The 22,475-nt window shown below is 45.4% G+C and overlaps 1 protein-coding gene across 2 annotated transcripts in view; it reads right to left on the bottom strand.

The window, feature by feature from the left end:
- The window catches only part of STIM2 (stromal interaction molecule 2), a 100,790-nt gene that overhangs the window by 51,153 nt on the left and 27,162 nt on the right, over window positions 1-22,475 (bottom strand). For both annotated transcript variants that reach the window (XM_088482961.1, XM_088482962.1), the window contains exon 2: window positions 6,805-6,935. In XM_088482961.1, the coding sequence (XP_088339087.1) occupies window positions 6,805-6,935 (131 nt within the window). The remainder of the gene's footprint in view (window positions 1-6,804; window positions 6,936-22,475) is intronic.

The following is a 22,475-nucleotide window of genomic DNA, read 5'->3' as shown; positions in this document are numbered from 1 at the left end:
GGTACTGAAATGTCGACATAACAATCGACAATGTGGCTGTTCCAGCATAAAGTACCATAACCCTAACCAGAGGGCTAATGTTCCAGCTTTAGTTTCAGTTTTGCGGCATTAGCAGCAACTTGCCACTAGAGCCTGAGGTTGCAGAGGTAAGGATGTCCATACCCCTAACCCTAAACATAATGTCGGCATTTGGCGAAAATGACGGCATTTACACTTGTCGATATCTATAATGTCATCATCTGCAGATGTCAACATCATAACTGTCAGTGTGATAGTGGACATGCGGACCGCATCCTGCACAGAACATAGCTTAGCATGAAAGAAACTTAACATTTGCAACACACAATTCACTTTTAATGTGCAGTATGGGAAATGACAACAATGAATTTGTTCTCAAAGAGATTCAGCCAAAAAACCTGCAACTGAATATCAAGCCTTCCATAATTTGTTAAAAATAAATTAGCAGTGCATTTTATTTTCTGAGAAGCCAATAAATGTTAATGAATGACAAACCCTTGTCTCCAATATAGCAATCTAAAGATACCATAACAAAAAATATGAGATATGGTAAGAACTTACCCTTGTTATCTCTATTTCAACGAAGTCCATAGGGTTCCACAGGATACCTTGGGGGTATAGGTGTGACGTCAGTCGCAGGGCACCAAAGAGTTAAGCTTTCAGCCTCCCAGGATGCACTAGGTCCCCCTCCTATACCCCGCCCCCGAGCCAAGGCACCTCAGTTAGTTACCAAGCCATAGGCCGGAGGAGGAGAAGGAAGAGAGAGAACAAAGATCTGGACACATACAAGAATCACATTCTCACCAGAGGGAGACGGAAAACCGGTGACCAGAGCAAAGCCCATCTGCAGCACAGGTGCGACAGGGCGGGAGTCCTGTGGAACCCTATGGACTTCGTAGAAATTGAGATAACAAGGGTAAGTTCTTACCATATCTCATATTTTCTACTTCAGGGTCCATAGGGTATCCACAGGATACCTTGGGGATGTCCCAAAGCAGTATCCTTTAAGGGTGGGGACGATCCTGTGCAGAAAGGAGAATCCGCCACCCGAAGGAAGCATCCTGAGAGGCGAAGGTATCAAACCTGTAATACCTCACAAAGGTATGGACAGAGGACCACGTAGCAGCCTTGCAGATCTGGACTGCAGAGGCACCACGTCGAGCTGCCCACGAAGGACCCACAGACCTAGTGGAATGAGCCTTCAGAGAAGGAGGAACCGGTAGGCCTTCATGAAGATAAGCTTCAGAAATAGCCATACGGATCCAGGCTGCCAAAGTTTGCTTTGAAGCAGGCCAACCCTTTTTACGGAAGCCATAGAGGACGAACAAAGCGTCCGACTTCCTAAACGAAGAAGTGCGGTCAACATAAGTCCTTAAGGCCCGCACAACATCCAAAGAGGCCTCACCCACGGAAAGACCCGGTGAGTTAAAGGCCGGAACAACGATTTCCTCGTTAACATGAAACTGGGAAACAACTCTGGGAAGAAACTCGGGCCGAGTGCGGAGTACTGCCCTGTTCCCATGAAAAACCAAGAAAGGGGGTCTACAAGAAAGAGCCCCTAACTCAGAAACACGTCTGGCCGAAGCAATAGCCAGAAGGAAAACAGTCTTAGCTGTTAGCCATTTAAGATCCACTGATCCCAGTGGTTCAAACGGCGGTCCTTGGAGAGCCCTCAGGACCACAGCCAAATCCCAAGGCGCCACAGGTGGAACAAAGGGCGGCTGAATGCGGACAACACCTTGCATAAAGGTGCGCACATCCGGGATTGTAGCAATCCTACGGTGAAACCAGACAGACAGGGCCGAAACCTGTACCTTCAAAGAAGCAAGGCGAAGCCCATGATCTAGTCCCGCTTGCAGGAAGGCGGCTGTGCAGACAACTGCGCACCCTTGACTGTAAAGCAGAGATCTTTTCCTCCGTCACGAAGATCTTTTGCTGTCCCGAGTCCAATAAGGCTCCAAGATGCAGAATCCTCCGAGACGGGATTAGAGTGGACTTCTGCCATCCGAAACTTCGGTACCCGCAAAGACTTGTTGAGTGCTTTGAGGTTGAGAATCGGACGATACGACCCATTGGGTTTCTGTACCAAAAAAAGATTTGAATAGAAACCCTGGCCCCTCTGGGAGAATGGAACAGGCACTATAACTCCAGCCTGGAGCATAGTGTGCAATACCTTCCGCAGCTCCGTAGCCTTGTTCCGGTCTGATGGTAGACCCGTGGTGAAGAATCGAGCCGGGTCTGTGCCGGAAGGAGAGGGCGTACCCGTGGGAGACCACCTCCAGAACCCAAGTGTCTGTCGTAGTGACCGACCAACACTGGGCGAACTGCAGCAGGCGGCCTCCCACCCTGGGATCCCCCAAAGGGAGGCCCGGACCGTCAGGCCGCAGGCTTGTCATCTGGCTTGGGGGCCGGACGTCTGGTACTCCATGTCTGCTTCCGGGGCTTGACCGATTTCCTAGGGCCAGCCTTACGAGGAAACGACTTTGGTTTGGGCCTGCCCTGGGCCCTAGATGACCGAAAGGACGATGGTCCAGAACCAGAAGGAGCAGCGGCCGACGGGAGACAAGCCGATTTGGCTGCCGCCAGCGTGGCCACAATCTTATCCAGATCCGGACCGAAGAGAACTTCTCCGGTAAACGGCAACGCTTCCAGACCCTTCTTGGAATCTGCGTCCGCCTTCCAGGATCGCAGCCACAAGGTGCGACGAGCAGCTACCGCTGCTGAAGAAATTCTAGACACCAGAGTACTAATGTCTAGAGCCGCCTCGTTGATGTAGGTGGCCGAATCACGGAGATTGCCAATCAACTCCGCCTGTTCGGCCGGACAGTCGGAATCAAAAGAAGCCTCTAATGAATCCGCCCAGCGCTCCATCGCTCTGGAAACCCAGCAAATGGCCATAGCCGGCCATGCTGCCCCCCCCGCAAGGGAATAAGCGGACTTCAGGCAGATTTCCACCTTGCGGTCCGTAGCATCCTTAAGGGAGGACATGGATGGCATCGGCAATGTGGCACTACGGACAAGACGGGTCACGTGAGAATCCACCTGTGGAGGGGATTCCCACTTAGCAAAATAATTATCCGCGAACGGATAAGCCACCGCCAGGCGTCGCTGCGGCTGGTATCTTTTGCCAGGCTGTTTCCACGCCTCCTCTAAATGGTCCACCAACTGACCCGAAAGAGGAAAGACTGTGGCATCGCCCTTCACGTCTTTGAAAAAGGCATACTTAGACTTAGCCGCTGGGGGAACTTAGTCCTCAATCACCAAGGCTGTGCGGACCGCCCAAATAAGTCCAGGAATATATACTTTGGACTTAGCATCAGCGTCCTTAGTATGGAGAGGTTCCTGATCGTAAGGATCCAGAATCTCCCCATCATCAGACGTCCCTTCGTCATCCTCATAAGGAGCGGACAGAGACGCCACCGGCCGTTTATGAGGCCGCATCACAGACTCCCCTTGCAACACATCCGACAAGTGCTGTACAGAACTCGTCAGGGAGTTAACCCACGCTGGCTCCTGAGAAACCGGGAGCGGGGAAATAGGGAGACTGTGGGGTACCACCAATTGTCGTGGGAAACCCTGCATGGGTGACGACACCACTGACTGCTGGGACAAACCCATCGGAGTAAACGCGGGCTGCGGAGCTAACTGGCCCACTAAAGCTGTTAGCGCCTGAGCGAAACAAGCCCAGGGCGGCTCCTGTACCGGTGCTGTAACCGTAAGAGGCCGCGCCATGGACAAACACTGCCGGCAAAGGCCCTCCGCGCTACCCTCCCCCTCCGCTAACTGTACTTTACACGTGGTACAATGTAGCCGGAGGGGAAAATCACTTTCAGACATGATGGCACCACGTATGTGACCCCTCTCACCAATTATATATTAAATAGGCGAGAGACCACCCTGCAGCACCGCACCGTCAGGACTGACTGTCCATGCTGTTCATCCAGATGTGCAGCCACAGCTGCATGAAGAAAAAGCTTCAGGGGCTCTTCTAGCCCCCACTCCAACAGGTGTACCCGACTCCGGCCGGGCACCAAACTAAACTGAGGTGCCTTGGCTCGGGGGCGGGGTATAGGAGGGGGACCTAGTGCATCCTGGGAGGCTGAAAGCTTAACTCTTTGGTGCCCTGCGACTGACGTCACACCTATACCCCCAAGGTATCCTGTGGATACCCTATGGACCCTGAAGTAGAAACAAATGATCTAATTTGCTAACAAAATATTTCCTGCGCCTTTAATATTAAACTCCGTAATGCAGGCATGTTAAACCATAAGCGCATTTGGAAGGCTTAAGAACGAACCTATTGTAGGCTTGGCAACCCACACTGCAGTAATCTGAAAAGAATTTCCAATTTACCGGTCACTGCCTGCAGAGAGCTGCTTACAGCAAAACATTTTAGATTGTAAGCTTTCGCGAACACCACATTATTTTACTGAACTGCTTATAATGGCCGGGAAAAACAACTGGAAATAATGAATCAAGACAGACCCACAAGAATGGCAAACGCAAATGAACAACTTGTGCCCAGCAGTTTCCCATAGTATCAAGGTCAATAAGGAAAAGCAATTCAAATGAATATAACCGTAGAACCCCTAGATCACAGGATAACTCGTGCATATTTTAGGTGCTTCAAAGGAAACTTCAGAAATAATGGCTGAAGAAAATGCTAAAGGCCTATGACCATTATTATTTCCCTTTGTGCTTGTTGCATTTATGGGCATGAGGAGCTTTACGTCCCGTGCAGTCAGCCTGTGCCGTATTCCAGCCAACTGCCCCTAAACTGGGTTGTCTGTTATATCCCCTATGTCTACAGCAAGGAAACACTTCACTGGATGGTGGTCATCAGTGAACACAGAGATAGCTGAGTAAGCACAGTGGTGACTGTACTAAGGAACAGTGGACTGAGGGCCTAACTCGTAATGGCAATTCCATGCGCATATCGAGCAATTGTTTTTCTATCGTGCAAGCAAATAAGTCGCACTGCGTGTGTGCTGCGTTCGCACTGCGATTACAGACGCACATAGGAATACATGGCACAGTGATTGACAGGTCAGCATTTGGGGGTGGTAACGGGGGTGGTCAGAAAGACGCAGGCGTGCCGAAACGTTTAAACGCCGTTACATGGGCGTGCATAAATTAGCCACTGCGATTGCCTAGGCAGCATGATAACCCTCTGCGTGAGAGGAGGGCTGCAGAGTCTGCGGCTAGTGAGACCCACTGCAAGGGCAAGATGGCCGCTCAGTGTGAGCCGATGTTATTTACACAGGTATGAGTCGTCGCACATGCAGGTAAGAAGGCAGCAGTGGGGTCTTTATGCTCAGGTGGTCTTTGCAGACATTAGCATAGTCTCACAGCTGCGTTGCGTATGAAAATGCAGGTGTGATCACATTAGCGCGTCCGTCTATGAGTCAAGTCATGAGCTCGCAAAATAAAAATGTAAAAAATGAACATGCTTAGATGTTCCCGAGGCACAGGATCGCAGCATTAAGCTTCTTAAAAGCAGCAAGGGTTTTCAAAATAGGTGTATCTTAGGATAATTAGGGGTCTATGTACTAAGCAGTGATAAAAGACAGAATAAAAAGTGATAAGGAAGTGTTAAGGTGCCAGCCAATCAGCTCCCAACTGTCATTTCTGAAACACAGCCTGTGAGATGACAGTTGGGAGCTGATTGGCTGGCATCTTATCACTTTTCACTGCTTAGTACAGTGTTGGCTAACCTTGACACTCCAGCTGTTATGGAACTACATAACCCAGCATGCACTGCTACAGTTTTGCTATTAGGGCATGCTGGGATATATAGTTCCACAACAGCTGGAGTGTCAAGGTTAGCCAACACTGGCTTAGTACATAGACCCCTTAATCTATTACAAAACGCAATGTTAACATGAGAGGATTTTAAACTATTGCAAAAAAGAAAAAAAAAAAATCACTTTTGTATGAAATATTCAGACTTGTCAAATGTTCCATACACATTTATTGAAATTACAAAAAGGTTCTAGACTCCAGTTTATATGTAGCAAAAAATAAATAAATAAGTGACTATTTGGACTGCTAGTTTGTACAAAATAATCCTTAGGTTTTACCAATCCTTTGTACATAGACTGCTATATATCACAGAAGTGAATGCTCATTGGACCAAATGCACGATTTCTGAATGAAATCATTCCTAGTTATGTGCTGGCTATTAAAGGGCATATCCTTATATTATAGAATTTTAATTACAATATGTATTTGTTTAATTATGTATGTTCTCTTTTAAGGAAGAGAAAGTCAGTCTGGCAAGAAGTCTGCAGAACTCTGTGTCCGGTCGCTGTGTGTGAGAAAGGCTGGGGCAGTATAAGGCACGGCTGAGCTAAATTTAATGGAGAAAGGAGGGATGAAGCACAGTGAAAATTGTTTATCGTAGTGAATAAATAAAACGTAAAGTATATAAACTAGATAAGGCAAGTCTTAACATAACTACTATGGTAAAATATAATGATCAGTAAGCAGTAATGACTAGGGATGTTACAGTTAAGAATATTTTATAGCTGTTTAATACGTTATGTAGTCGGCATCCCGAAGGTGCCGGCGGTCAGATTACCGATGCCCGAATACCGACAGCAGTCTGCCGAATTATGTCGGGATTCTGACCGTCGGGAGGCCACTGTCGGTATTCTGACTGCCGGGATCCCGTACCCAACCAGTTTAATACAGGAGTGATGTAAATTCTACTATACAATATGCATCAAGCAATCACAACCATTAGAAATATCTTACAGTAAAAGGAAAACTCTCACTAGGGCTCACCTCAACACTTTCCTCCACTTCAATCCCACCGTCATTATCGTCATCCATTTGTTTGTGAATTGTTCGGATTGCTTCCAAACTGGAGTGGTCCTCTTCTGTAAGACACGGTGGGCTCAGTGACATTAAAGGATCTGTGGGGACATAGAGGTGTACAATTCCTTTACAAAACTATGCTAAAATACCACTAGTGTCACTTCTACTGAACAACATAAAGGTTTCAAGAAATAAACAGACCTGTCACGCAATTCAATATTTGCAGCAAATAACAGCAACCGATAATCGCATATATTATATACTACAGGTCAAGCGTTTTAGAACATGCCTCTCTCTCCAGTTTTCATTGAAATGTAAGCAATTCAAGTCCAGAGAGTAACCTGAAATAGTAGCAATAAAAAAAAAAGAAGTTCTATTTTCAGGAACAAGTTAGGGGTTAAAAACTTACTGCTGTTCTGCAGCAGTGAAAAACAAGCTTGGCCAAGCCATGAGGCACCGCCAGTGCTGAAGACTGGAAGGTGGTCTTAAGGGCCAATTAATCTATATCATGCAGGATTTTTGTACATTTTCACTAAGTGATTTTTCTATTGAAAGCATTGTCCTTGTAAAACATGCTGAGTACTAACAGCTAAATAAACCCCTCTGACATGAATTGTCAAACATGGAGGAGGAAGTGTGAGGGTCTGGTGCTCTTTTGCAGTACCTTGGGAGACTGAATATTCCCATGTTCTGACTGGCTAATACACTAGTTACAGATCAGATGAGGAGTAAATGAAGTAGAGCTCAGTCAAAGGCAACTAAAAGGGCTAACACAACATTTTGCAGTGCTATGCAATACTCTCTCTGGTCCACACCTAGTAGGTCAAGGTTTCATCATACAGTGACCAAAAAACAGACCTCCAAGCTACATCAGAACTTGAGGAAAACATTTGTGATAAATTGTTGATGAACTTCCCAAACTGCATTTGATTTCTATTGTAGAAAGAATGCCACAAGTGTGTTTGGCGATTATATCTGCACAAAGTAGTAACTTTGACTAGTCAAAAATTACATTCTGTTATATAAAAAGCTTCTAGGATTTCTTTATCTCCAATGGTTTATTTGCTCTATTGCTTTAATTTCAGAGTATATTAAAACTGCAGATGATTCCAAGCATATATTACAATTCCTGTGTGATGCATCGTTCATTGTTAGATCTACCTATAGGATTAGTATAGTGTAGCAACATCAAGTTATATATGTAACCTAAATTACTGCCCTTCTTGATACCAGGCCATCCTCCAAAAGTCTTCGTCCTCTGTCATGCCAACAGTAAAGCATCCTGAGACCATTCATGTATGGGGTTGCTTCTCAGCCAAAGGAGTGGGCTCACTCACAATTTTGCCTAAGAACGCATGAAGAATAGTACCTAAACATCCTCCAAGAGCAACTTCTCCCAACCACCTAAGAACAGTTTGGTGACGAACAATGGCTTTTCCAGCATGATGGAGCACCTTGCCATAAGGCAAAAGTGATAACTAAGTGGCTCGGGGAACAAAACATCAAAATTTTGGGTCCATGGTGAGGAAACTCCCCAGACCTTAATCCTATTAAGAACTTGTGGTCAATCCTCAAGTGGTGGATAGGCAAACAAAAACCCTCAAATACCGACAAACTACAAGCATTGATTAGGCAAGAATGGGCGGCCATCTGTCAGTATGTGGCTCAGAAGTTGACAGCATGCCAGGGCAAATTGCAGAGGTCTTGAAAATGAAGGGTCAACATTGCAAATATTGACTCTTTGCATAAACTTAATATAATTGTCAATAAAAGCCTTTGACAGTTATGAAATGCTAGTAATGTTACTTCAGTATACCGTAGTAACATCTGACAAAAAGGTCTAAAAACACTGAAGCAGCAAACTTTATGAAAACCAATACTTGTGTCATTCCCAAAACTTTTGGCCTTGGCTGTAGTATTTTAGAAGTTGGGGACAGCATATGCATGGGGATGTAGTTGGGATACCGGCGGGCGCTATCCTACCCACCGATATCCCGACATGGGACTAAAGATCGGCGTCGAAAAACAGATGTCTCTCATTAGCCCCACTACTAAATCCCGACACCCGGCTTGCTTGTGTCTTAGCGTTAGGGGCCCCCAGGGGTGGGACTTAGGGTTAGGCACTGTCGAAGCCGGATGATTGGCTGAGACCAGATACTAAAATTTATATCTGCATGACGCCATTTTGCGGTGTTTACACGATACCTCTGTGTACGGTGCTATATTATTATTATTAGCGTTGTGCGTCTGCCACTGCCCTATTCCAAAAGGCCTCATTACACAAATACATACATTTATTAATGCATACAATATGAACAACCCCACAAAGCACGTTTCATAATGTACTCCAACACGTAGACACACAATGCATACCAGAGTCTTTATTTAATATCCCTATACTTACACATTGCACATCTACACTGAAAGGTTCCCTAGCATTAAGGTTAATATTAGAGGTTTTATTCTTTATCAATTAGGTTGTGAAATTAAATGTATTCAATATCTAAGGTTTAGTAGAAGATAAGCAGACCATGTTTGGTGCCATTCTAAACCACTGTTTATTTCCAGATCTCTGGTTCCATCAGCAAGGAGATCGCAACATGCGTCTGCAAATTATGGATTATAGAGAGTTAGGCATTGAAATGTACTCTGTAATGTAATGTTTATTAGCCAGTTTAGACTTGTTCTTCGGCGGGAAAAGATACACAGAGTCGTTGGAGGGCTGAACTACAACTGTACAAACTGACCTATGAACTGCATCGTAACAGAAGAACCAAGAAGAAGAACCAATGGGATTATGCGAACCCTTTCTATTGTATTGCCCCCTCTCTAGACGGTATATATTCGGACGCTCCAAGTCCAGTAGTTAGTCATCATTTTCTTTCTATTGACGGAGGCTTCACCTTTGATGCCGGGGGGGGGGGGGGGGCTGGGTTAGGTTTAGGCACCCCTAAAGGAGGGTTAGGGTTGGGGGGGGGGGGAGCGGGGAGAGTTAGGCTACTTACCTGATGCTATATATGATTCCGACCCCACGGGTTGCAGCTGTTGGTATTTGATCCAGCGGCTAAATAGTGGCCGGCACTACATACAGATTCCTATGCATGAAGGTATTTGTTTCATTTCAGTCTATGAACTCACCCACCACTTGTAAATAGTGGTGTGAAGGCAGTATATGTATTCTCAGGGCAAAGCGTCGCTGATTCGGAGAGGGCACCAAAAAGCACTTCCATTCTGTTCCTAGGTCTCTATTTACCATATGAACAGACTTCGAGTTCTACTGTATATACCAATACAAACTGAAACTAATAGTAGCAGCGCTGCTAAATCCAATTTAGATTTGGTTGTTATTTGTCGGCACAAGACGCCATGGGGGGGGGGGGAAATCAATTACCCGCTGTAAATGACCACAGGTAATAAAGGGAGAAAGCCTCTGGCTTTTTAACGGGCTATTTAATCAGCCTCTGGCATTTGCCCGATAACAGTGTTAGCGCACTGTGACTGGATGTCCTCTCTCCCACCAAGCGGCCACAGATTAGTTTTGATCCCCATTGGATCATGGGGTATTAGCACGCATGTTAACCACATGCGTTAACACGGGTTATCGGCGTAAACCGCACAGCATCCGTGATAAGTTCACGGACATGCAAGTTAACTGGCAGTTATCACCCAATAACTGCACAGTAACGGGGATTTCTTTTTGGTCTTAGGAGGCCAGAAAATAAATCCCCGATAAGCGGGGCTAATGGAATATGGGATGGCGATCAATTAGCACCCATTCAATTAACGAGGCTAACAGAATCTTGCACATGTAGCTTGAAAAAAAAAAAAAAAACACATATTCCAGTGTGTTTAGTTGTCCTGTGTTATGCAGTAGCAATAAGACAGTCTGGCGACTGCGATGTTTGGCTGGTTACCCCACCCACCCAAAGTAAATCACACGAGGGGAGTGTAAAAATGTAATTAAAGCATGTTTTGCACTGCACATCCAGACAGAGCCCATCAGTTGTGGCGCTGAAGTGGGTAAGTCCTGGCAGGGACTAGTGAATTTACGTGGGAGGGATTAATTTAATACTGCAGCACTGTATTATTGTGCCCCCCCAAGAGTGTTTAGAGTACTGTAGTCACATATACCGCAGCACTGGCCACTGTGTTTGTAATGAACATGCAGTCATGTAAAAAATGACTGTGCTAAATGCAAAAAATTTTAACTCAAATTAATAAGCACTGCAGCCACAAGTGTCATAAATCCTATCTTATATTGGATAAAAATAAAAAATAAAAAAAAAGAAGCTGTTGTGAGCTCAAAAAGTGTATATCCTCTTCAACATATTGAGGCGTATTTCATCTGAACTTCCAAGAAAATTAGTATGCTGTGATATTCCTGCTACGTTCAACTGGCAATTGTCTTTTTAAGTGTACAAATGGAAAAAGATCATAAATCCCGCACCATGTGTAAAGATATATTTTCTGTATAATAATGATGATTTCTCTAGTCGCGTATAAGGAATATATCAAATCTCAGAACCCAAAATGTGGTACTACTGTACCCAATGGGTTAATAAGCATAGATGGTCTTATTGTTATTTTAAGAGCATTTTATTAGAGCAAATACAAAAGTCCGGCATCTGCTTAAATCTTCTGATTACCAGGTGAGCACGCTGTCCTGAGTTTAAAGTCGAGTGCCTTGAACTCGCCCTCTCCTCACTTACATAGCAAACTGGTTCACAGTATGCTGCCAGTGGGTAATTAGTTACCAACAACAAGGAGCTGCAGCAGCACTCAGAAGTAAGCTGTCCCAGATGCCAGTATAGGAACCCTCAGTAACAGGCGGTTACTGAGGGTGAGACGGAACCCCAATGCCCCTGGAGTGGCAAAGTGAAGGCCCCTATACATCAGCGACTGATCACTGCGTTCCTACAACCCGGCATCACAGGATCGGTGAAATCCAACATGTTGGATTTCACAGATATGCCGATCATGATGAAATAATGATCGTGATTGGCACATCTGTAAAATGTAACATGTAGGATTTCACCGATCCTGCGACGGTTCGCAGAACATCGATGGCGGCCGGTCTTCATTTTCGACCAGCAAATCGGTGTTTCTGACCCAATGGCAGAGATCGTACGCCTGATGTATGGGGGCCTTAAGCCCATTTGGGATGCTCAGGAAAAGTGATACTCAATCTGTATCAGCTGGCAGTGTAAGCCCATACAGTCAGAAGGACAAATCATTTAAAAAATTAAGGACCTGGAAAACATGCACAATTTGGGGTCCTGAGGACCAAATTTGAGAACCTGTGCTGTATGCAACCAGAAAGAAAACACAACCAACCAAGAAAAATAAATAAAAAGCCGACATGAAGAAGCAGTGTGTGACATAAGTACCTACTCTTACTACTTCCATAACAATAAAAAATAAAATTAAGGCCATGTGCTGCAGATCAAGTGCACTTCAATATTGGAACACCTGAATGTGGCACCGCACTTATATAAGCAGGACATTTGGCAGTTCGGTCTGGAGCATTTCAGGCTGGTGGTAACACCATAACCATGGAGAGTAGACATCTGCAATGATCTAAAAATAAAAAGCATCTGCCTGGAAAGGGTTATAATACCATTTCCAAACAACTTAATACCCATCATTCGATAGTGACAAATAGAGAACAGTAAAGAGTTAAAGTGTTCCCAGAAGATCAAACAATATGATGCAGAACCAAACGCTACAGTAATTGCAGTGTTCTACAGTTCTCTGTCACCTCAATATACTGTTCATGAAGAATATTTATCAAAACTTGGAGAGAGATAAAGTACCAACCGATCAGCTCCTGTCATTGTTCAAACAGCGCCTGTAAAATTACAGAAGCGGATTGGTTAGTACTTTATCTCTCTCCAAACTATGATAAATCTCCCCCCCAGGAGTCTTTTATCAGAAAAAGACTGAGCAAGTATGGCTGTCATGGATGGAGAACCAGTAGAAAGACTTCTCCTAAATGAAGATATAAAGTCACAGGACGACTTCGTTTTGCAAAGCTGCATCTGAACAAAACATCTATAATAATGCCAAATATGATTAATTTGCATGAAGACAAAAACACTATCACAAGGACTTCATACTACAGTGGTGGGCAGACTATTATTTGTGGTTACTTTGCAGCAACAGCCTGACTTTCATAGGGTTCACTGTGAAATCCTATTCATACCAGATTATTCTTAAGGAAAATGCAAAACTGCATGAAGACTTAAGCTTAGCTGAAAACAGATAAAATACAACAGGACAATGATTCTAAATAGAAGGTCAAATTTCTGAAGTTACGAAGTAAAGATCTAGGCTTCAATCCCACTGAGACAATATGGCAGGACCTTGAGAGCTGTGGATAACAAATGCCCTGAAACATCAATGAACTGTACCAATGTTGTAAGGAGGGGGTGCCGTCAAAATGCCAACAGCCGGGAAGCCGTGTGACTAAATCCCGGCGTCTAAATCCCGATACGGAACTAAAGACAGACATCGAAATCCTGACGCCCGTATACAGCCAGACGCCGGAATCTAGACAGGCGGCTTCCCGAACGAAGGTAAGCGGGGCATTGTTATCGCTTAGCCGCGGGGGGTTACTTTAGGGAACCTCCGGATGGACTTAGGTTTAGGGTGCGGGGGGGGTTAGGGTTAGACACCACTACGGGAGAAGGTTAGGGTTAGGCACCACCACGGAAGAGAAGGGAGGGTTTTGGGGGGGAGGGGGGGGTTAGGGTACTCGCCAGCCCCAGTCGGGATCCTGACAGTTCCAGCGTCGGTATTTAGTCCGCCGGCATTGCATACAGATTCCACCAGGAGGGAGGGCCAATGTTCCTCAAACACGATGAGATTCTACAAGATGCTAAATTACAGGGTATGGTCTACTCACATTGACTTATTTTATTCAATAAATACAAGATATCATTTTTTTATGGGTTGTTAGTCATGAGAAGAGATGCTTCAGTTGTCACTTAAGCAGCCAACACACAAACTATGGGGGCTGCTGTTACAATCAAAAATGGGGGACCGCAGCAGATCTCTCCCCAATAAGCACCTTGGTGATCAGCCAGGCACAACCTTCAGCCCTCACCCTCATTATATGCAGACCTATATATATATACACACACATATATACACATATATATATATATACACACACACACACATACCTCTATCTATCATACAGTGCATCCAGAAAGTACTCACAGCGCTTCACTTTTTCCATATTTTTGTTATGTTACAGCCTTATTCCAACATGGTATAAATTCATTTTTGTCCTCAAAATTCTACACACAATACCCCTTAATGACAACATGTTTTAGATTTTTGATAATTTCATTTAAAAAAAATTACTAAGTAATCAGATGTATATACAGTAAGTATTCACAGCCGGTGCTCAATACTTTGTAATTTCTGCTAAAAGTACATCAACAGCCTCAAGTCTTTTTGAATATGATGCCACAAGCTTGGCACACCTATCATTGGGCAGTTTTGCCCATTCCTCTTTGCAGCACCTCTCAAGCGCCATCAGGTTGGATGGGAAGAGTCGGTGCACAGCCATTTTCAGATCTCTCCAGAGATGTTCAATCGGATTCAAGTCTGGGCTGGGCCACTCAAGGACATTCACAGATTTGTCCTGAAGCCACTCCTTTGATATCTTGGCTGTGTGCTTAGGGTCGTTGCCCTGCTGAAAGATGAACCGTTGCCCCAGTCTGAGGTCAAGAGTGCTCTGGAACAGTGTACATTGCTGCATTCATCTTTCCCTCTATCCGGACTAGTCTCCCAGTTCCTGCAACTGAAAAACATCCCCACAGCATGATGCTGCCACCACCATGCTTCACTGTAGGGATGGTATTGGCCTGGTGATGAGCGGTGCCTGGTTTCCTCCAAACTTAACGCCTGGCATTCACGCCAAAGAGTTCAATCTTTGTCTCATCAGACCAAAGTTTTGTTTCTCATGGTCTGAGAGTCCTTCAGATGCATTTTGACAAACTCCAGGCAGGCTGCCATGTGCTTTTTTTCTAAGGAGTGGCTTCCATCTGGCCATTCTACCACACAGGCCTGATTGGTGGATTGCTTCAGAGATGGTTGTCCTTTTGGAAGGTTCTCCTCTCTCCACAGAGGAATGCTGTAGCTCTGACGGAGTGACCATCGGGTTCTTTGTCACCTCCCTGACTAGGGCCCTTCTCCCCTGAATGTTCAGTTTAGATAGCCGGCCAATCCTAGGAAGAGTCCTGGTGGTTACTAACTTCTTCCATTTACGGATGATGGAGGCCACTGTGCTCATTAGGACCTTCAAAGCAGCAGATATTTTTCTGTGCCTCGAGACAATCCTGTCTCGGAGGTCTACAGACAATTCCTTGGACTTCATGCTTGGTTTGTGCTCTGACATGCACTGTCAAGTGTGGGACTATATAGAGACAGGTGTATGCCTTTCAAAATCATGTCCAATAAACTGAATTTACCACAGGTGGACTCCAACTAAGCTGTAGGATCATCTCAAGGATGATCATAGGAAACAGGATGCACATGAGCTTAATTTTGAGCTTCATGGCAAAGACTGTGAACACTTATGTACCGTATATACTAGAGTATAAGCCGACCCGAATATAAGCCGAGGTACCTACTTTTACCCCAAAAAACTGGGAAAACTTGTTGACTCGAGTATAAGCCTAGTGTGGGAAATGGCAGGAGCTGGTAGTGACCCCAGTAGTAATTCCCCCTGGTAGTGCCCCCAGTAGTAATCCCTCCTGGTAGTGCCCCCAGTGTTAATCCCCCACTGGTAGTGCCCCCTGTAGTAATCCTCCCCTGGTAGTTCCCCCAGTGGTAATCCCCCCTGTAGTAATCCCAACCTGTAGTAATCCCCCCCTGGTAGTTCCCCCAGTGGTAATCCCCCCCTGGTAGTGCCCCCTGTAGTAATCCCCCCTGGTAGTTCCCCCAGTGGTAATACCCTTTTTAGTGCCCCCTGCAGTAATCGCCCCCTGGTAGTGCCCCCTGTAGTCCCCACCCCCCAGTAGAGAGAGACATGACAAGAATAAAAAAAAAAAAAATCACTTACCTGTAACTCCCGCTCCTGGTCCCGCCGCTGTCCGATCCTCCGGCCACTTTGCATGGGAGAGACGTCGTCATGACGACGTGTCTCCCATCACCCACTGCAGGAGCCGGAAGATGGCTCCCGCAGTGGGAGCAGCAGCAGCCGCTGAGAGTCTGACAGACTCTCAGCGGCTGCTGATTAGACCAAACACGCAGCTGCCGGCTCTGGCGGCTGTGTGTTTGGCAGTGTGTAGCGCTGACCGAACTCCGTCCGGTCAGCGCTACACTTGACTCGAGTATAAGCCGAGGGGATACTTTTTCAGCACATTTTTTGTGCTAAAAAACTCGGCTTATACTCGAGTATATACGGTACATGTGATTTCTTAGTTGTTTTTTTTTATTAAACTTGCAAAAATCTCAAAAAAACTTTTTACATGTTGTCATTATGGGGTATTGTGTGTAGAATTTTGAGGACAAAAATGAATTTATTCCATTTTGAAATAAGGCTGTAACATAAAATGTGGAAAAAGTGAAGCGCTGTGAATACTTTCCGGAAGCACTGTATTTATATTTATTATACCTGCCCTGTGGCATCTGGAACCAAAATGTCAGGAGCAAATCCTTTAAGTCCAGTAAATTGCAAGGCCTCAGACTTTTTTTTACTAGCTCATTGCTGAGGAGCTCAAATCAGAAGCTCTGGGGAATTTGGAGGCCAAGTCAAACTGTCATATTCCTCAAACCATTAATGAGCAATGGGCCTGATTCAGACACGCTGGAAAGCGCTATGCGCTCGCGAGCAGGTCGATGTTTGGCCACTGCGCATGCGCACGCCGGAGCTGGCACCGAAGTGCGCATGCTTGAGACCTGGCTAGCGACGGGCGCTCAGTCACTCCGGTTCTCGCACCAAAAGGGGGCGGCTGCCAATGTTGATCGCCAGCTCGCCCTGTTTTGGAGGCAGGCAGGGGGGTGGCTGGCCAAACGGAGGCGTTCCCGATGGAACGCCTGCCATTTGGGGGCGGCCCCACTGACATCACGAGTGATGCCAGTGGTGAGCTTCCAGCTCTATTAAGAGCCAGAAGCTCACTGGGGCCTGCGGGAATGAGACCCTACACAGCAAGGGTCTCATCGCAAGCCCCAATGGTCGAGACCATCGCGACCATCACCTGGCCGCTCGCAATAGCTGTGGGTGATCACCCACAGCTATGTGAGCGGCCAGGAGGCCGCATAAAAAAAAAAAAAGAAAAGAAAAACGCCCTGATACAGAGCGAGCGCTCTTTCAGCTCTGAATCATGCCCAACGTTTGCAATTTTGGAGAGGACACATTATCCTACTGAAAGAGGCCACTGCCATCAGGGAACACCATTGCTATGAAGGTGTACTTAGTCTCAACAATGTTTAGGTAGGAGGTACTGCCTTCACCAGCTTGCCTTCTTCCCATAATGCATCCTGCTGCTATCTCTTCCCCAGGTAAACGACGCACACGGTCATCCACATGATTCAAAATAAAACGCAATTCATCAGACCAGGCCACCTTCTTCCATTGCTCCATGGTGCAGTTATGACGCTCACGTGCCCATTGCAGGCACTTTCGGAAGTGGACAGGCATTAGCATGGGCACTCTGACCGGTCTGTGGCTATGCAGCCGGCTATGATGAACTGTGTGTTCTGAAACCTTTAATAGCCAGCATTAACTTTTTCAGTAATTTGTGCTACAGTAGCTCTTCTGTGGGATCATACCAGACAGGCTAACTTTCACTCCCCATGCACATCAATGAACCTTGGGCACCCATGACACTGTTGTCAGTTCACTAGTTGTCCTTCCTTGGACCACTTTAGGTAGGTACTAACCATTGCATGCTCTGACCAAGTCATCTAGCCATCACAATTTGGCCCATGTCAAAATCGCTCAGATCCTTAAGGTGCGTATCCATTTATAGACATACCAACGAGAGCACGATTACAACATTGCAATCGTGCTGTCATTTGTATGTCTAGTGATGTGCCTAGACTGAACGTTCACTTGTTCAGTCCAGGGACATCCATCATCCCCGTACAAATGCTGAACCTGAAGGGATCGTCGGGTTGACCAGCATGCACGGGCGATGATAGATGGCAAAAACGACCAGCGGGCACGCGCATCGCTGGTCGTTTTTGTCATTTACATGTCCGATTTGCGGGCGATTGCACGATAACGACGTCGTTATCATGCAATCAACTGTCAAAATCGCCTAGTGGATAAGCAACTTTAAACGTGTTCATTTTTCCTGCTTCCAAGGGAGGAATTCAATTGTTTTCGGGGGCCGGATCTTCCGTCTAAAGTGACGGGAGATCGCGGGCCGCTGTTCAATTGTTCCAGATTTTCGCGCCCAAAGTGGTCGGGTTTAGCCGCGTAAATCGGCTAACCCCGACCAAAGTGCTGGGTGCGATTGCGAAAAGTGCCATTTGGGCGCCCAAACAGGTCACTTTTCGCCGATTTCAGCTCGCACCCATCTGGGGCTGCGAGCCGAAATGGAGCGCTGGCAGCTGTTCAAGCCCGACAGGAGCAACAATTGAATGGCTACATCGTGCGCGATAGGGGCTGGGAAAATTTTTATTTGGTGTGTGGTGTGTGGTGTAATGGTTAGCGTTACTGCCTCACAGCACTGAGGTCGTGGGTTCAATTCCCACCACGGCCCTAACTGTGTGGAGTTTGTATATTCTCCCTGTGCTTGCGTGGGTTTCCTCCGTGTACTCCGGTTTCCTCCCACACTCCAAAAATATACTGGTAGGTTAATTGGCTCCCAACACAAATTAACCCTAGTGTGTATGTGTGTGAGCATGTGATAGGGAACATAGATTGTAAGCTCCACTGGGGCAGGGACTGATGTGAAAGGCCAACTATTCTCTGTAAAGCGCTGCGGAATATGTGTGCGCTATATAAATAACTGGTAATAAATAAATAATAAATAATAAATAATATATATATATATATATATATATATATATATATATATAACACACATACATACATCATAGTGGGCGGAAGCGGAATTCACACGATCAGCTGCCAGTGCTCCATTTCAGCTTGCAGCCCCAGAGGGGTGCGAGCTGAAATCGGCAAAAAGTGACCTGTTTGGGCACCCAAACGGCACTTTTCGCGATCGCACCCAGCACTTTGGTCGGGGTCAGCCGATTTACGCGGCTAAACCCGACCACTTTGGGCGCGATCAGCGCGAAAAGCTGGAACAATTGAATAGCGGCCCGCGATCTCCCGTCACTTTAGACGGGAGATCCGGCCCGCGAAACAATTGAACTCCGCAATTTATGACCAGAACAGACAAAATTACATAATTCTGCATTTTCAATGAACAGTAGAGTGCATTTAAATTAGCGCCCCTAGCAATATTAAAGAAAAAATTATAGGGTTTAATTAATGTTATCTGTTAATAGAGAGGACTGAGTGCCAAAACTGATGTTCCAAAGTGCATAGCCCTTTAAGAAAGTCAGAACATTTTTGCAAAGTCATCTCAGCAAATTTTCACTTTGTACAAGATCACTTACACCTGCTGCTAAGCTTCCAGGTGTTTGATTTCCCATTCAGTTACAAAAGTACATAAAGATTTTACAAGATTGACACATCATCTAATCGAAACACGTTTTACAAAGACAGGCCTGAGGTGTAACAAGAATTTAAGTTTGATCGGAGAAAAGTTTCAACAGAACTTGATATGCGAGGAGGCATGTGAGGGGAGAATCCTGAACTGTAACAGATACGGACCAACTGGATCTAATAGTAGTAAGCTCAACAGAAACGATTAGAACCAGTTTACATTTAATTTATAAGTGCTAGCAATAAAGGGAGACCAGCTGGGATGCCATGACTCAAAGATTCCTTCCAGTTTTAAAGAAAATATATATTAAAAAAAATTCCCTCCACTTAAGAAATCTTGGCCTTTAATTTACCTCACAGTTTCTTAATAAGTCCCTATGTAAACCTTTATATTGCCATTATGTGTACTTCTATATGCGATCAAAAAAAACAAAATTATAAGTCTAGTGAATTTTTTTTTAAAGTTATTCATAGTGAACCCAACATTGCAATCATGTGAAAATCGGCCTGCTACTTCTGCAACAAATGCTAGTTATTAAACGGTTACCCTCAAATTTAGTAGCCGAGGCCTTTTCACCCCTGAGGTGTGCTTATTTTGGCACTTTAGGGGCTGATCACATTCAAAGATCAATACCAGTAATTTATTTGTGCGATGCTCAAATTATACTTTTATTCATTTTTTTTCAGAAAACCTTGACTCTTTGGAAAATTGCATTATTTTGTTTATATGTCCTCACAAGTACATTCATCCAAATTAGCAAAGAAAAAGTTTGAGTTTTTTTAATTGAAACTGAAAGTGAACTAAATGCAAGTGTGTATGGTTTCCTTTTTTTTCCCCTTAAAACCAAGAAATACTTTGTGGCTCTTACTTCAGCATTAATCTAATTACGCATGTGTTTGTGAAAGTAAACTAGCATACACCGCACAATTGCGCACGCAAAGAATTTCAAGATACAAATTAGTAATGCCAATTCGCAGAACTCTGCAAGGTCACATGACTTTTTTACGATATGTAACCTGGGAGAAGGGCATGGAGAAGCAGGTACATCATTCTGAAACTCCCCCCCCCCAAAAAAAGTGTTAAATGAGATCACAAGACCATACAGAAGGCTGTAAGTGGCCATAAGGAAAGTACTGGAGGTTTTTAAAAGGTGTGACATGGCTGATTTTTTATTTTTTATTTTTTTTCATTAATGGTGAAAAATGACAGCCAGCAGGTGTTAAAATTAGAAGTCTTTAGTATTTTGGGTTACAGAAACAGCACTGTAAATTGATTTTTCAGTGTTTTAATACAAGTTTGTAAAATGATGGAAAAAATACCTGTATCTCCCACCTGCAAGTTCAAAAACCCCTTTTCCATAATTACACCACCTCCACATACCTGTCCCGCATCATGTACACCTCCACATACCTGTCCCGCATCATGTACACCTCCACATACATGTCCCGCATCATGTACACCTCCACATACATGTCCCGCATCATGTACACCTCCACATACATGTCCCGCATCATGTACACCTCCACATACATGTCCCGCATCATGTACACCTCCACATACCTGTCCCGCATCATGTACACCTGCACATACCTGTCCCGCATCATGTACACCTGCACATACCTGTCCCGCATCATGTACACCTGCACATACCTGTCCCGCATCATGTACACCTGCACATACCTGTCCCACATCATGTACACCTCCACATACATGTCCCACATCATGTACACCTCCACATACATGTCCTACATCATGTACACCTCCACATACATGTCCTACATCATGTACACCTCCACATACATGTCCTACATCATGTACACCTCCACATCATGTACACCTAGCGTTCCCGCTAGGCTGTTTTAGCGGGGCGCGGCGCCCTGCCCTCCTTCTGGAGGGCAAAAAGCACCCTGCCCTCCAGGAGGAGGGCAAAAAGCGCCCTGCCCTCACAGCCTGCGGGAGCCGTTCTCACCCGCGGGACGCAGTGTCCCGCGGGTGGAGAAACATGCGGTAACCCGTTCACCGCCGGAGAATAGACGCCGGGCGCATGCGCCCGGCATCTATTCTCCCTGTCTGCAGGGCTTGGGGGCTGCCCGGCGTGTCCGAAAGTGCCGGGCACGCCCCCAAGAGTGACGAAAAGGGGATGCGTCTTATAGACACGCCCCTTTTCTGATGACCACGCCCCCTTCACGGGCGCGCGCCGAAGGCGCGCACGCGTGCATGCCCTCTCTAGCTCCGGCGCCCTGCCTCCCGCCGGAGCTAGAAGGAACACTATACACCTCCATATACCTATCCCGCATCATGTACACCTCCACATACATGTCCTACATCATTTACACCCATTATGAGCTTTTTAGATAAAATAAACAGAAAAACTGGGGGTATCGGCCAAATTATATTATTAAAACTCCTCCAATAGAATTATTCTTCATGGGAGGGGTATACCAAAGGTACTGCACTGTATCCAACATTTTTACCTCAAAATACAGATTTTTCCCACCTTTACACCTGCTCAGGGGGTGCGAACAGAAACAAAATAAAAAAATGCTAATTTGCAGAGAGAATAGATTGCATTTCAAATGCAATTCGTTGTGAGAATCTGATGTGAAAACAGCTCACATGAGCCAACTCGCTAATTGATTGATCCTATAGGCTTCATAATAACTTAAAAATGCTGTATTTCTTCTTATTTCACCAACTTGAATAAAACACGCAAATTATATATACCATTTTCAAAAGCAGACAACCTACCGCATCAAATGAAAACACCTGTGTTCCTGGAGGATACGATGGGAGAGATCTGGACATTAGAACCCCCCGCATCTCATCACTTCTGAAGGTGCATACACACACACGATTTTTTAATCGATTATCGATAACGATATCGTTTAAAAAAACCATTCACTTTCTGAGTTAAAACAATGAACGATTATCGTTCATGCGCGTTCACGTTTGCAGTTTAGTCAGACTGACCAACTCAACGATTTTCAGTAAGGGAGTATG

Source organism: Taudactylus pleione, unplaced genomic scaffold (assembly GCF_031769625.1).
Source record: "Taudactylus pleione unplaced genomic scaffold, aTauple2 ptg000302l, whole genome shotgun sequence".
Classification (NCBI taxonomy): Eukaryota; Metazoa; Chordata; class Amphibia; order Anura; family Myobatrachidae; genus Taudactylus; species Taudactylus pleione.
This window is presented reverse-complemented; position numbering and strand designations above follow the sequence as displayed.